Below are 15,185 nucleotides of genomic sequence, written 5' to 3' on the forward strand. Positions count from 1 at the left end.
TGGCTATTCTAGTTAGTTTTAATGTCTCATATTTTACTTTTGTTTCTTGTCTTGGTAAGTATCGCTAGGTTTAATCCCATTTGCCCCTTTTCACTCACGTTTCTCTCTGTCTGGGTATCGTCTTTTCTATGGACTTGTTTCGTAAACTCGACTTAATTCTTTCCTCTGATTCTTTGACTGTCTTTTATGTCCTTCGGTGCCTGTTCTTTGAGGCTAAAATCATTCCAAAGTGGTCTACCTAGCCGACCTTATCGCTCAGTCTCCAGACACTTGGACTGCCAGATTTCCCAATGCATGTCTAGACCAGCACGTGGGCGAGAAGCGTAACTCATTGCCTACAGCAGATTTTCAGTCCCTCTATGAGTATCTTGAAGACATATCATGCGCTTTCAGCTGTAATCTCCGTGGCCATCTCCCCTGTGTAAGCGTGGCTTGCCCCTTGAGTCCTGCTCGTCCTCACACAGCCCCAGAGTTTCCATCATAGAGCTAACAGATCATACTCCTATATAGATTGAGTTATCTTCCGAGAACACATTTAGCCTGCTCAGTAAATCTTGAACCGAGATGCCTCGCCGATCTGTGGGGAGGTTGTTGCGGGGAACCCTGAAGTGGAATGCTGGATGTCGAGAAATGGCATGAAGGCCTTTTTCCGATGCCCGGGTATTCACATCCAGGTTTTCTCGGGATTAAATATTCCGGCCATAGAACAGCATCCTTCCCAGTTATAAGTATATGAGGCAACTTGATCCCGTCCTTGTGATTCTCTGAACTCCGCGAACAGGTCAACCGGGCCTTGGTAGAGAAACCATGCGTCTTCTTTATGTATTTAGCTTATGGGCTGCCTCCCTCATCGCCTTGGCCAGCCCTTGTAAGACGGATGAAGACTGCAGCCTGAACGGCATCTGCACACGATCACGCAAACCCCAATCCAATACAAAGGGGCACGCCAAAGTCTGTCTTTGTGATCCTGGCTGGATTGGTGACGATTGCGGTCGGCTCGACCTTGCCCCTGCAACACGATACACTGGCTACAACAACACTTATGAGCCTCCAGGTCCCGATGACTTCAACATCTGGCCCAATGCTTCCTGGGGTGGTCGAATCGTTCAAGATCGTGACAACGCTTCCATCTTCCACCTCATAACGGTCCAGTTCACACGTGGCTGTGGACTCAGGGGTTGGCGACCTCACTCCTATATCATCCGCGCCGAGTCACACGACGGCCCTCAAGGTCCATATCACTACGCCGATGGGATATCTCCCAACTTTCGTCACAACCCAGACGTTGTCTATAGCCCGGCAGACGATAAATATCTGCTGTACGCCATAGGTGTCGACTATGACAAAGAGTACACAAAGTGCGAGAGCATCAGCTATACGAGATGGCCAAACAACATCTCCGTTTCCACCGCAGACGATATTCGCGGTCCTTGGTCTCCTTTCGAGGTAGTTGTCAATAGCGACCGCCCAGCCGGCATTCACGCAACAAACCCCTCAGCCTTTCCCCTTTGGACGCCTAAAAACCCCACAAGCGAGATTGTTCTCGGCATGAAAGACTACTCCATCTTTACAGCCAAGTCGTGGGATGGTGACTACAACCTCAAATACCAATCAACATGGAACGTGTCGGAGCGGGAGAACCCCTGGTGGACCGAAGATCCCTTCTTTTGGCGTGACAAGCGCGGAAACTGGCACTCGATCAACCACTGGCTGATAGACTACGTCGAGCACGACGGGCAACAGTGGCCGCGAGTTGGATCCCATCTCTTTTCTCGCAAGCTAACAGGGCCGTGGCATTTCAAGCTCCAGGAGGCGTTCAGTTCCAACGTCACATTTACGGATGGCTCATGGCAGGTTTTTAAGCGCAGAGAGAGGCCCAAGTTATTCTTCAGTGATGATGGAGAGATGACACCGCTGTACATGACGAATGGGGTCCAGGAGATGAATCAGACGGGGGCGGCGTTCACGCTGATTCAACCGATTGGAAAGAAATGGAAGAAGTTTGAAGAGAGTTTGGGCTTTAGAAAGGGTAGCAGTTGAAGCTTCTTAGGTGGTGATATAAGTCGTTGTTCTCAATGGTCAGTTGCATCTGTATTGTGCCCTCTTTAAATAGAAGTTGCCATAGGCCGGCATGTCGAGCAATCAAGCAAGGCTTTGAAAGGTTGTCATCCTTTCCATTGCGATTTGCAGGCTCAAAGAATGTCCCTATATGCCCAAAAAGAGTCTTCCCAGTCAGCCGCGGCAGGGTGCTGATGCTAGGACAAAGGTCGACATTCCACAAACATTGTGCTATCCAGACTCTATTTAACTCTCATGCGCGCTTGCTTATTTAGTCCCTGTTGCACGATCTCCCGACATGTCAGTCTGCAAGAGCAAAGTTCCCTTGCTCATCAGCCAGCCATTGACTTCCCATTGCATCCTCCCCAAAACATCAGCAAGAAACATGAGTTCCCTCCAATACCCAGAGGATATTCTTATCGAGATCTCGCAATACTTGTCCTTCAGCTCTCTTCTTGCCTGGGCGCAAGCCAGTCGCGTTCACCATGAAACACTCACAGGAGCCATCCTACACAAACTGGCCCCATGTCAGTACCTACCTATGAAAGAGTGGGATCAAGATGTCCCCTTCACAGCCTCTTTCAGCTCACAGGGTAGGCATTATTTTATGAAGCTCAGCGGAGGAGAGTCACAGTCTACACCCCGACTCCCCCGGGGCGCCGTGCTGATCTGGGCCGCTTCTCAGGGACATTTTCGATTGGTGAGGAGCGTCTTGTCGATGCAAAATATGGGACCATGGATCAACACGCCTATCTTCAGCTCCGGACACGGAACATCTCTGGGCTCGTTTGGCACGACACCCCTCCACGCTGCCGCCAATGGAGGCCATACAGATGTTGTCGATCTTCTCATCGAGTACGGGGCGGACGTTGAAGCAACCGTGGCAGGAAATCTGCGTCCGATTCACTTTGCGAAGAACGAAGGTGTCGTCATGGCACTTGTTCGGCATGGAAGCTCCATCCTCTTGGGAAGAGTGAAGTGCCCCCATTGACATACGTCCTCACCATAAAATATCACTTAAGCGCCATTCAATGTTTTTTTTTTGAAACTAGGATGTGACCCAAATGCTGCCACGTGGCTTGGGTTCACAGCTGCTGATGTCGCGGTTCAGACGGGAAATCTCGAGGCGTTGCAGCTCCTTCTGGACGCTGGCCTTGACGTTTCCCCTTAGCTGTTAGGGAACAACTCCCTTATATTCAAGGCAATTTATTGTCGTCAAAATGACCCGCCTGATCTTTCCCTTCGTCTCGTTGGGCTTCTCATGGGTCATGAGATCTCTGGTAAAGGAAAAAGCCCAGAGTACAACCCACGACAGCCAACCCCGGCTACCTCAGCCCATGATCCAAAATCCCCACGGGACAGCTGGACTCCCTTTTTCAATCTCTTTCCAGAAAGACCTAGTCTCTTTATTGGCCTACTCTTGAACGCAAGGGATGCTCCAATCGGATACGAAGTCCAAGATGCTGACCGGTATCTCTCAATGGCCTCCAGTCTTGTCGATCACGGAGCAAGCCCTGACGTCCACCGAGAAAGTTCCATGCTACTCAAAATTTTCTTGAGCTGCGAGAAAGATTTTTCCGAAGTCATTGAACGAGTATTCATATTCTTGCTTGATCAGTTGGCAGGCGTGCCAATCTCACATGGCCAAGCCCCAGTCACGAGGCAGGTCATCCACCTTCTCTTCACCAGGGGATACAACTTCTTCGATATAGGCACCAATGCAGTGATCGGTCTCCGTATTCTAGTGCGTCTTCTGTACCTCGGAGCTGATCCAAACGAACCAGACTCTGAAGGCAACACTTCGCTGGCGCTACTCAGCCAACTCCCCTCCCATACTCATGAGAACCAAAAACTCTACACCTCTGAAGCTACCAAGCTATTGCTATGGCACGGTGCTAGTATTAATACCCAATAGGAGAAAGAAGACTATGCTATCTACTAAATAGCAACGCAAGTTGGGACATAGAAAGGGGGTTAAGATATACATAGCTGGTACGAAGAGGATCTAAAGTGGCCGGATTGGTCGGTGATCAAGTTGCTAGAGTATGGTATAAGGCATAAGTTAGAGTACATTGTGTTGTTTTCTATTCAGAGGGATGATTTGTTATATAATATAGTACACTAAGAGCTTTGACAACACCACCTCGACTGCAGCAACATGCCGACGCATGTATCTGCGTTCAAAGACTTGTTATGGGTCAGGATCTGGTTCTATCCAACCCTTAGGCCACTTTAGTCCTTGGGTGGTCGATTGGCGTTAATCTCTTTGAGGATTTCACTTGCACCTCCTTTCGCCAGTCTCGCAGCCAGATCCCGCCCCAATGCCGTGGCCTCATCGTCATTCTGCACCGTTGCATCCATCGTGTCTTGAACGCTCTGGGAACCGTCAAGACTGACAACGATCGCTCTCATCCTTAGGAGAAGTTGCGACTCGTCAACCCACTCCGTCTCGACGCCAATGGGAACGGTGCAGCCGCCTTCAAGGGTGCGTAGGAGGGCACGCTCCGCAAGACATGCCAGAGTGGACTTTTGATCGACCAATCGGTTGATAAGTTCTAGAATTTTAGTGTCTCCCTTGCGAATCTCTAGTCCGAGAGCTCCCTGGCCGACTGCGTGGTAAATCCCCCCGTCCTTGGAGCCCAGATACTGAGTGATGCGATGTCCGAGACCAACTCGCTGCAGGCCGCATGCAGACATGATCATGCAGGTATACTCACTCTCGGGGTCGTCCACCTTGGCCAGGCGAGTTTCGACGTTGCCGCGTAGGTTGGCAAAGCGCAAGTGAGGGTAGAGGCGTCGAAGTTGTGCTGATCGTCGCACCGATGATGTGCCAACTACAGCACCCTCGGGTAGTGTCTTCAGGCTGTTGTATGGCAGGCTGGCCTTGACGATGAGGGCATCACGGGGATCATCCCGTAGGGGGATGGCTGTCAGATCGCAAGTGTCGGGCAGCTTGGTTGGCATATCTAGCAGGAGTTTAGCGTCACTCACTACGAAGGAATGGTTGATATACCTTTGAGACAATGGACAACGACGTCGATCTCGCCAGAAGTAAGTTTCTCCTCCAGCTCAGTTGTCCACAAGTTCTTAGCCCCAAAGCTATACAGCGCCGTAGACTTGTCCTTGTCGCCCAGTGTCTTCAGAGCCTCGATCTCAAAGGTGCGGTCGGGCGCAATCTTTTGCAGACTGTCACGGATGCCCTCGGCCTGGACCATGGCCAGGTTAGACCTTCGGGTGCCGATTCGCAGCGGCGGCTGCGCAGTAGGAGCGGCTGCCATGGTTGCGGTTATTTGGATACAAAGTTGCAATTGGCAAAGAATCACTTGTTTGTCAGAGACTAGCGCCGTCTTATATACCATTGTTGGTGGATCTTGGGTTCCGTCCTGGGACGTGATTGGTGGGGTTAAGAATACGGTGATAACATGGCATTGTTGGATTTTAATAGAAGACATTGGAAGAGTTATCAGTCGATAAATAGTAGTTCTGGTTGTCCTCGCAACGGTCTCAAGATGGGAAGATTGCTCTTGTACTTAGCCCCCTTTCAGCCCTCCCCACACTACCATGAGTTTCCCGAGCCCTGTTTCAATGGCTCTTGTGAGTGCTTCTCCTGCAAACATGCTTTCGCCAGGTCAAGCTGCCGACCAATGACATTTCGATAAGCTTTGAAAAAGTGGTTGACTATTCTCTACTCAACATCCCGCTCTAGTCTAGTTACTGTGATATTTTCACTCCTTTTGGCTCCTCAACTAACCCCAACGTCCAAAAGTAGCTGTTCCATTTATCTGGCCTCTGTCTCCCTAAGAACTCCATTGCTAACTGCAGTCGCCAGAAGCATCAGGGGCGTGAAGCCTATATCAGTCAGCCGGTTGACGTCCTCGGTAGCACAAAAATCAAGCAACATCCGCCACATAGCAGGATCAAATTCGTAACAAGTAAAGTGTGAGAGTGCCCCTCCCGCACAGAGGGGCTTCTCTCGGCTTGTGCCTTGAGGTGCGTGGACGTCAGCGCCCATTATCAAAAGAGACACCAAGACAGTCAGCTCGACGCCACGCAAAGTACTGCTTCTTCTTGTACCGCCACTATGCAGATGGCGCTGTAACGAATAGGATCGCGGTGAGCCTTCCCAGAGAAGTCATGCCGTCTGAGTCGCGATGCTCAAGGTTGCAGTCTCGATGTGAGCTTGGTTTGAAGTACCAGCTGTAGACAGATTGACAAATTTCACATATCGTGGCTTGAGATACTATTATATAGATGGCGCAGTTCTTCATCCCCCATAAGGTATTCATGTCGGCACTGTTGCACGGTAATAGCCATGTAGCTTCGGAGCTGCGGCGTCTTAGACCCTCTAGACCCTCTTCGTGCCTACCTCAGGTCCACTGGGACCGTCGAGTAGGTTCGGAGAATCTCTGACATTGCCTCTCGTGTCTCATGGAAGCCGAAGTAGCGGCCCTTGGATGAGCAGTCCAGGAGGTAGTCGTGGGCCGTCCTCCCACGTCTATCCCTGAGAGTTCGGTCTGCCCCATGATCCAGAAGTGCCCTGGTCATTCTCCGAAGTCCATTCCTAGTTTTCTTGTCGAAGAACGTAGTTTCTACTATCACTTTTGCAGCCAAATGCAACGCAGTTCGCCCCTCGTGGTCCTGTGCGTTGACGTTAATCCGCACCCTTCCAACTAGGAATGCAATAACCCGTGGTAGTTTCTTCTCCCAAAAAAAAAGACGTCCACAGTTTGAAACCATATAGTGAAGAGTTGTTTCATTCGCATTGTTGACGGCGCGGAAATTGTAGCCCAGCGCAAGGAGGGTTTCCAACAGTGTCAGCCACTTGGCTCCAGGGAAATAAAAAAACGGCTTAGCATGAAAGAGTGTGTCCCCATTGTCGTCCACGGCGTTGATGTTTACTTGCAATTCCTCAACAAGAAAGCTGAAAGTGTCGGAGCGCAATCGAAACCCGTGGCAAGCAGCTTCAAGGAGCATCATGTGATTGCCTGTCGAAGCCTTGTGCCGTTGGATCAGCCTCTGCGCAAGATGGACATTACCCTCACCAATGGCAACGGCCAGTGGTGTCCACCCCGCAGTTCCAGTAGCATTGACGTTGAACTTGTACTTCTCAATCATTTCATCGCAAAGAGCCTCGTTCCCGGACCTCGCAGCGCAATATAGCAGGCCCCCATCAGCCTGTCGCGACACCAGGTCTTGAATCATTCCTTGACCCTTCTTCGTTTTAGCTAATTGACGAAAGACGCCCATATTTCCCCTCTCCAGGGCATATTCAAAGGAGGTCTTGAAGAACGGGTTCCCAGTTGGCTTGATCGGATCCGCACCACGGTCCAGGAGAAGTGACACAACTCGTTCATGGCCCTCGTCGGATGCCAAGTGAAGTGGAGTCAGCTTGTTTCCACTCCATGATGGCCCGAATGTTTTGTCGACTCCCAGTTGCTTTGGTAATTTAGAAAGGATCAATTTTCCATCAAGAAGATGTTCTGCAAGGTGGTACAGCCCCAAATAGCAGGCAAGATGTAAAAGCGGCATCCCGGGGTCATACGATTGGAATCGACGCCTGTCATCTAGCACACGATCCCTGATATGAGATTTCTTGGCAAACCACTCCTTGGTTTCTCTGATGAGGACAAGGGTTGACGCCTTGTCCAGTTGTTTCATGTGGTCAGACCACCATAGCGCAGCATAAGACTCAAGCGGCAAGTACTCCTCCAAGAACTCATGGCTGGGCACTTGCTGGATGAGGTGTTGAATCAAACGTCTGCAAATGGCTAGGTGCCCTTGATCCCCATCCATATGATGTCTCATCATCCCAGGATGCGATGACTTTGAAAGCATGAAGTCCTTCGCACTTTGGTGAACGAAACCAACAACGGTCACTCGTGGTAGTGATTGAATTTTCTTGGGATTCCAAAGCCGACGTAAGCCAAGATATCTGGTATCATCCATCTCGGTGAATTGAAGTAGGTGGCCACAGGCTTCAATGTAGCTCTTGCACACGTCTTCTCGATTCATGAATTTCGTGCCCTCGATCCGAAGCGCCTCACAAAGCTCCGAGACCGATAATGGTACCTGGGCTAGGGTGATCCAGGTCAGCAATTTGGTTACCACTGCCTGATCTCCAGGTTTGATTTGATCTAATATTCGTTCATATACTGCGTCGAGACCGCGAGGAAGCTGGTGCAAGGAAGATTCAATCTCCCAAGCCGATTTCTTGTTGAGATCTGCAACCATGAAGCTGGCCCAAAGGAATGTGCCTTCTGCACGGTCGTGAAAAACAGCCCCGATGTGTTTAAGAAAGTCGCCATTGTGGATTCCCTTTCTCGCACCAAGCGCCGAGACCTGGTCCTGAATGTACAACTCAATGTCATGCCTCTCGTCGTCGAGTAGAACATGGTTGAAGGTGCTCAGTGCCTCAGGAAGACATACAGGGTGTCGTCTGCTCAGAACAGTGAGTTTGACCTTGTGTCTCGCCCTGTTGTCCAAGTCGAACAGCTCCTTGAGTTTGCATAACAGCGGTTCCAGAGAAGCTTCGGAGCACTCATCAAGTGCATCAAGTACACAGTAGATTGGTGTATCAATCAGGACTGAAACCATTGCTTGAAAGATGGCCCATAAGCGCTCAAAAGAAGATTCGGAGAACAGCCCGCCTTGTTGGACTTTCCAATGCTCCATCAGAAGTGACAGTAATCTTTCATGACGTTGAATGAGCTGGTACATAAGACCACGAAGAATATTGACTGCTGTGTTTCTTGTTGATACTTTGTTGTCGCAGAAGAAATAGATGAGGGTGCAGCCAGACGAGACGACCTTGGCCTCTAGATGCTGAGTGAGAAAGATTGAAATGAATGTTTTCCCCTTGCCAGGAGGGCCAGATATCCAGAGAAGGCTCGATTCAGGTGTGTTTTCCCAGGTCTTGTATTCTTCGGTCGAGATGATCCATTCGCAAGTTCCGGCGGTCCTCTTGCCTTTGGCAGTGATTATGGCATTTCGGTCATTTGTCGGATCAGTGACAAACAATTCCCGGAGACAACGTTCCTCTTCGGTGCCAGTCTGGACAGGTCTCTGGCTAACCTGTTCAAGCACTTGGCTCAGTTGAGACGACTGTTGGTGGTTTTCGCGCCTGTTCTGTGTCAGTCATGTGTCTACTACCTCTGAGTTGGGTTAGGATAATAGGTAATTAGGAATAACCTACGAGTTGGCTATCTGGATTTGCAGAGCCAGCGTGCTCTTTAAGCGTTCGAGTTGTGTAAACAAGTCTCGGATGTCTGACTCTTTGGCGAGGCCTCCAATGGCCTTCCACGTTTTTTGACCGACAGGGTCTGAGTCGTGGAAATCGAATCGATCGAAAATGGCACATAGGTCGGTGGTCACAGATGTGCAGCTTTGGATAGTTTTGATGACGGCCGGGTCACTCCCGAGAGCCGGAACCCCGTGTGCCGGAGCCCCGCGGGCAGGTGACCATTGGATTTCTTCCACGAGGGTCTGAAGCTGTTCAAGCTCTGACCTCCAAGCTCGCACCTCTTCAGGCCCATCTTGCACTTTGTCGTAGATCTTCTTGCATAGTCGAACAACCTTGATGGTCTGTTCGGTGAATTGCGTTGTGGCGGTCGCAATGGCGAGGGCGTCTCCCATCTTGTCTCAGTCGGTTGGGCTCGCTTCGGCCGGTGCCCTTGGCTTCGAGTCGCTCAGAGTCTCGCGCTCGGGTTCGCTCGGGGCTTGGTGTTGCTTCGTTCGGTACGATGATGAACAGGTCAGAAAGGATGAAAGATGGTGGAGGGGGCGGAGCCGGGTTTATGTGTCTGGAACCAGGCTGTGGCAGCCACCGCCTGCAGGTGAGGCCTCAGCCCCGACGTGTTGCTGGCAGGGTCGCCTTGCGTGCGAACCATCCATCCAGACTTGGCCGTACAGCTCGTACCGAACTGCGCGATGAAGATGTGATTATTTTGGGCTTTTATAAGGTAAAATCGTCTAATAGACATCATATACATGGAAGATATAATGCATTTATAAGGGCTGTTTTTATTTTCCTAGATATTATCGTGAGACTACCTATCCTAAGTATTAGATCGTGCAATAGTATCATAAGTGAGAGGTTACAGTTCTGTCATCCTCTCACCGCGCGCAGAGGAGAAGGTATTCCCAAGACATTGAGCGCAATACGTAACATTACTTATGCAAGATGAGGCAAAAGTATACAATAAATGATCCCCGTCTGTGTTGGTAGTCCTGCAATATAGGAAGCAAACCTAAACATCCTCTCAACCTATCAGCACCGTACTTATCAAGAGACATTCCGGTCTGCGACCCCGCCTCGCCGTGTTACACACCTCTACGTCAGAATGTCTTATCAGCCTCCCTCACAAAGAGGCGCCCGTGGAAGCGGGGAAGACTCTTCCTTTCACACACAGGTAGACTCGATAAACAATGGCTTCAACCGTCGAAATCTCTCTGCCCAACGGCCTCAAGTACAAGCAGCCCACCGGCCTCTTCATCGACAACAAGTTTGTCGATGCGACGGGCGATGACTTTACCGTGTACAACCCAGCGTGCGTCCCCCACCTCTATTTCTCTTGCTTTTGCTGACCAAGTCAAAGAACCGATGAGAAAATCATCGCTATCAAGGGCGCCTCGGAAAAAGACGTCGACAAAGCTGTAGATGCAGCTCGCCGTGCTTTCGAAGGTGAATGGTCAGAGCTTGCGGCCGTCGATCGCGGTGCTATCTTGTACAAGATTGCCGAGCTGATTGACCGCGATCGCAAGCTTCTTGCCAGCATTGATGCATTTGACAATGGCAAGGTATGAACTCCCAATTGACAAAAGAAAAGAGTCATGAGCTTACAATTGGTAGACGTATACCGCGGCACTTGAAGGTGATCTCGATGAATCTTACAACGTCTTTCGGTACTATGCTGGTGCCGCTGATAAGATCACCGGTCGGACGATTGAGACTTCACCGGCGAAGCTTGCATACGTACTCCAAGAACCTCTGGGAGTATGCGGTCAAATCATCCCCTGGTAATCGTCCCAATACAATACCATTGAACAAGACGGGGTATTGACCAAGCCTAGGAACTTCCCCTTCATGATGCTAGCCTGGAAAGTCGCCCCAGCCCTAGCATGCGGCAACACCGTCGTCCTCAAACCCGCCGAGCAAACGCCCCTCTCAGCAATGTATTTTGGCAACCTCGTCATCGAAGCCGGCCTCCCCCCAGGCGTCGTTAACATCATTCCGGGCCTGGGCTCCGTGGCGGGTAAGGCGCTCGCAGGCCATATGGGCGTCGATAAGATCGCTTTCACTGGAAGCACGGCGACAGGTAGGGCCATCATGAAAGCGGCGGCTAATAACCTCAAGAATATTACTCTTGAGTGCGGCGGAAAGAGTCCTAGCATCGTGTTTGAGGATGCGGATTTAGAGCAGGCCGTGAAATGGTGTCACGTCGGCATCATGGACAATATGGGACAAGTCCATCACCCACCCCATTCATCATCCACCAAAGCTAACAACCCCAGGTCTGCACCTCAACCTCGAGGATTTACGTCCACGAGAACATCTATGAAGACTTCCTCAAGCGCTTCGTAGAAGTGACAAAGGAGAACCAAAAGATTGGCGATCCCTTTGGTAAAGATACCTGGCAAGGTCCCCAGGTGTCGCGCACCCAGTACGAAAAGATTGTCTCGTACATCGACCAGGGCAAGTCTTCGGGCGCACGTCTCCTGCACGGCGGCGCAAAGACGGGGTCAAAGGGCTACTACCTTGAGCCCACTGTTTTCGCTGATGCAAGTTTACATGAAGCCTTTTATTGTAGACGATGGCTAACCTGCTTAGACCACCGAAGATATGGCCATCGTTCGCGACGAAATCTTTGGCCCCGTCGTCGCAATCGCCAAGTTCCGCACCGTCGATGAGGTCGTCGCCAAGGCGAATGACACCTCGTACGGCCTGGCAGCCGCCCTCTTCACTGAGAAAGTTGCGAGGGCTCATACGGTCGCTCGCAGACTTCAGGCGGGAATGGTGTGGATCAATTCGTCGGGAGACTCGCACTTTGGCATTCCATTCGGTGGGTATAAGTCGTCCGGCATCGGAAGGGAACTTGGACAGTATGCGCTGGATGCGTATACCCAAAGCAAGGCGGTTCATGTGAATCTGGGGTCGAAGCTGTGAGCTCCAGATGAGCCTCTAGGCTGAGGATGGGTGAGTCGCAGAGTGTAACCTCTGATGAGATCACGAAAAGCACACCAGTCAATGAACCAAATATGGAGTCGTGCACAGCATTCATTACGTGGTATATACAACACGGCCCTCCTGGCCCTTGGCGTGCAATGCGTCTCTGCTGCTGTCTTTTCCCTCTCTCTTTGTCGCACGCTCCAGTGCGTCATGTGCCTCGTCTTGTCTTGCACATGTATATCCTCTTCCCTGTGTAATCCAGCCTTCCCAACTTTTGGTCTTTTTTGGCGTCGATCCTCGTAGAACCCAAGTAGGCTTGCCCGCCGGCAAAGCAGCTAAACTCCGCAAGCAGAACGAAATGAATAAAAAAAGGACATGAGGGAATATGGTATCAGATAGGTGGCGGCTAGTGATCAGGCGGGATTGAAGCCTGATGAGAACCTAGGGTCTTAACCGTGCAGACCACAGGTGCGCTCTCGCATCAGCTCGCGTCGCTTCTTCTCCTTGGCTGTGAGGCTGTTAGCATCTATTTGATCTCATCATATGATAGCAGGTTAACTTACTTCCGTCAAAGACAAGGAACTCGTGCAGACCGGATCCGACAGGCACCATGGGCAGGACAGGCACCTTCTTATCGGTGATGACCTCCAGCAGAGCAGGGCCATCAGTGTTGATCAGCCACTTCAGGGCGTCCACAACCTCGTCGGGCTTAGACACGCGACGGCTCTGGATGTGCATGGCGTCGGCGAGCTTGATGAAGTCAGGGTTGGTCTGGTGGGTGTGGGCATATCGGTCCTCGTAGAAGATGTTCTGCCATTGTGTCACCATGCCCTGCTCCTCGTTGTTCAGGACAATGACCTTGACACCAATGTTGAACTGAGCAGCCGTGGAGAGCTCAGTCAGGGTCATGTTGAAGGAAGCATCACCGTCAATGTCAATGACGAGAGCATCAGGCTGGGCAACCTTGGCGCCAATGGCAGCAGGCAGACCATAACCCATGGTACCCAGACCACCAGAGGTGATCATAGATCGGGGGTGTCTCCATCGGAAGTGCTGGGCAGTCCACATCTGGTGCTGGCCGACACCGGTGGAGATGTAGGTCTGATCCTTGCGGTCCTCTGTGAGCTTGCTAAGCTCCTCAATCAGAGTCTGGGGCTTGATCAGACCCTGGCGCTCAGCCCGCTCGTAGTCGGACAGAGGCCACTTCTTCTTCCACTCGTTGATCTTGGCAAACCACTCCTTTCGGTCCTCCATGGTCTTGGCATCAACGAAGGGCATGAGCTGCTTCAGGTTGGTAGCAACATCGCCCTCAATGGCCTCGGTGGCCTGGACGACCTTGTTGATGTTCTTGGGCATAATCTCGAAGTGGACAATACCACCACGGCCCTCAGCAGCAGCAGCCTTGGCGCCAGGGGCGAACTTGGCGATGCTGAGAGTGACACGGTCGTCGAATCGGGCACCCAGAGCAATGATGAGATCAGCCTCCTGCATGGCCATGTTGGCGTAGGCAGCACCGTGCATGCCGAGCATGTGCAGAGACTTCTCATCGAGCTCGTCGTAGGCACCCAGACCCTGGAGGGTGGTGGTGACGGGGATGGAGCACTTGTCAGCCAGCTCCTTCAGCAGCTCGGGGCCGCCCTCGGAGAGGATGATGCCCTGACCAGCATAGATGATGGGCTTCTTGGCAATGTTGACAAGCTTGCTCACGCGCTTCAGGGAAGCCTCGAGCTGCTTCTTGCTCACCTCCATAGCGGCGCGGGAAGCAGCGCTGGGCAGAGAAGGCAGAGCGGTCTCGGTGGGGATAGCTCTCCGGAGGACACCAGCGGTGACATCCTTGGGGAGATCGACGAGGACAGGACCAGGGCGTCCGCTGGTGGCAATCTCGAAGGCCTCGTTGATACGTCGGGGAAGCTCGGCGACATTCTTAACCATCACGTTCCACTTGGTGCAGGCTCGGGAGATACCGACGACATCGGCCTCCTGGAAAGCGTCACTGCCAATGGCAGAGGTGACGACCTGACCGGTGAAAACAACCATGGGTGTTCCGTCGGACAGAGCATCCTGCATGGGAGTGATAACGTTGGTAGCACCAGGGCCAGAGGTGACGAGGACAACGCCAGGCTTGCCAGAAGCGCGGGCGTAACCCTCAGCCATGTGGCCAGCGCCTTGCTCATGGCGGGGAAGAATAAAGTCGAAGTGTTTTGAGTTGTAGATAGCATCGAAGACAGGGAGAATAGCACCACCGGGGTATCCAACTGTGACTCATGTCAGTACTATGTGCGGTGTCTGGAAGTGGTTACACGCACAGATGTGTTTCACGCCATGGCGCAGCATCATCTCGTGGAAGATTTCACCACCAGTCTTTCCAATGAACCTGTTATAACCTGGTGAGACTGCGTTCGGGATATGTAGGGACGGTGTAGGTAGCATACGACTCATCCATGTCATTCTTCCGGGGGTTGACGAGGGGTTGCACATGGCTCTGGTTCTTCTCGGCATTGAAAGCTGGGCTGGGAATATCGCGAGCTGGTCTGCAGTCGCAATGTTAGTATATGCATATTGTAATAGGTGGAAACTCGATGTGCGCATTGGGGTAATATTACCCCAGTCCTAGTGGCAAACAGGACACGAGGGGCAATCGCAACAGCGCAATCAGGAATTGGCGACTCACGCAGGAGCAGAAGTAGTCTGATTCCGTTGACCGGTGGTGATCTTCTTGGGAGCCTGGATAGCGGCGATGGCGGATGTGGTGGTGAATGATCGGGTGTGGGCGACAGCCCGGATGGCCTTTGCGGCCTGGCGTGTTCGGAGCATCGCGAACGGTTGTGAGGAGGAGCTGGAGCTCGGTGAGTCGAGGAGCCACGAGGCTCGAGGAGGGCTCAAAGGGTAGAGGGGAGATGGGGTCTAGGAGGTCAACGATTCAGGAGCAGAATCAATTGAGAGCCCAACGAGAAGCGGAGAG

The 15,185-nt window shown here is 51.8% G+C and overlaps 6 protein-coding genes across 6 annotated transcripts; 3 read left to right on the plus strand and 3 right to left on the minus strand.

Annotated features, from left to right (window-relative positions):
• Positions 1-807: 807 nt before the first annotated feature.
• Positions 808-2,040, plus strand: NCS57_00829300 (uncharacterized protein; the record flags this gene model as incomplete). Its single annotated transcript, XM_053058113.1, has 1 exon — positions 808-2,040. One exon carries the CDS (start codon positions 808-810, stop codon positions 2,038-2,040), a length of 1,233 nt encoding a protein of 410 aa, XP_052911944.1.
• Positions 2,041-2,443: 403 nt separating this feature from the next.
• NCS57_00829400 (uncharacterized protein) lies at positions 2,444-3,049 on the plus strand (the record flags this gene model as incomplete). Its single annotated transcript, XM_053058114.1, has 1 exon — positions 2,444-3,049. The coding sequence occupies one exon, from the start codon at positions 2,444-2,446 to the stop codon at positions 3,047-3,049; it is 606 nt and encodes a 201-aa protein (XP_052911945.1).
• Positions 3,050-4,290: 1,241 nt separating this feature from the next.
• Positions 4,291-5,336, minus strand: NCS57_00829500 (Porphobilinogen deaminase; the record flags this gene model as incomplete). Its single annotated transcript, XM_053058115.1, has 2 exons — positions 4,291-5,024; positions 5,072-5,336. 2 exons carry the CDS (start codon positions 5,334-5,336, stop codon positions 4,291-4,293), a joined length of 999 nt encoding a protein of 332 aa, XP_052911946.1.
• Positions 5,337-6,420: 1,084 nt separating this feature from the next.
• Positions 6,421-9,690, minus strand: NCS57_00829600 (NACHT domain-containing protein; the record flags this gene model as incomplete). Its single annotated transcript, XM_053058116.1, has 2 exons — positions 6,421-9,178; positions 9,251-9,690. 2 exons carry the CDS (start codon positions 9,688-9,690, stop codon positions 6,421-6,423), a joined length of 3,198 nt encoding a protein of 1,065 aa, XP_052911947.1.
• Positions 9,691-10,482: 792 nt separating this feature from the next.
• Positions 10,483-12,220, plus strand: NCS57_00829700 (uncharacterized protein; the record flags this gene model as incomplete). Its single annotated transcript, XM_053058117.1, has 6 exons — positions 10,483-10,604; positions 10,653-10,854; positions 10,907-11,073; positions 11,128-11,521; positions 11,569-11,835; positions 11,885-12,220. 6 exons carry the CDS (start codon positions 10,483-10,485, stop codon positions 12,218-12,220), a joined length of 1,488 nt encoding a protein of 495 aa, XP_052911948.1.
• Positions 12,221-12,672: 452 nt separating this feature from the next.
• On the minus strand, positions 12,673-15,037 carry NCS57_00829800 (Acetolactate synthase; the record flags this gene model as incomplete). Its single annotated transcript, XM_053058118.1, has 5 exons — positions 12,673-12,731; positions 12,787-14,478; positions 14,530-14,597; positions 14,656-14,754; positions 14,895-15,037. 5 exons carry the CDS (start codon positions 15,035-15,037, stop codon positions 12,673-12,675), a joined length of 2,061 nt encoding a protein of 686 aa, XP_052911949.1.
• Positions 15,038-15,185: the final 148 nt, after the last annotated feature.

Source organism: Fusarium keratoplasticum, chromosome 6 (assembly GCF_025433545.1).
Source record: "Fusarium keratoplasticum isolate Fu6.1 chromosome 6, whole genome shotgun sequence".
Taxonomy (NCBI): domain Eukaryota; kingdom Fungi; phylum Ascomycota; class Sordariomycetes; order Hypocreales; family Nectriaceae; genus Fusarium; species Fusarium keratoplasticum.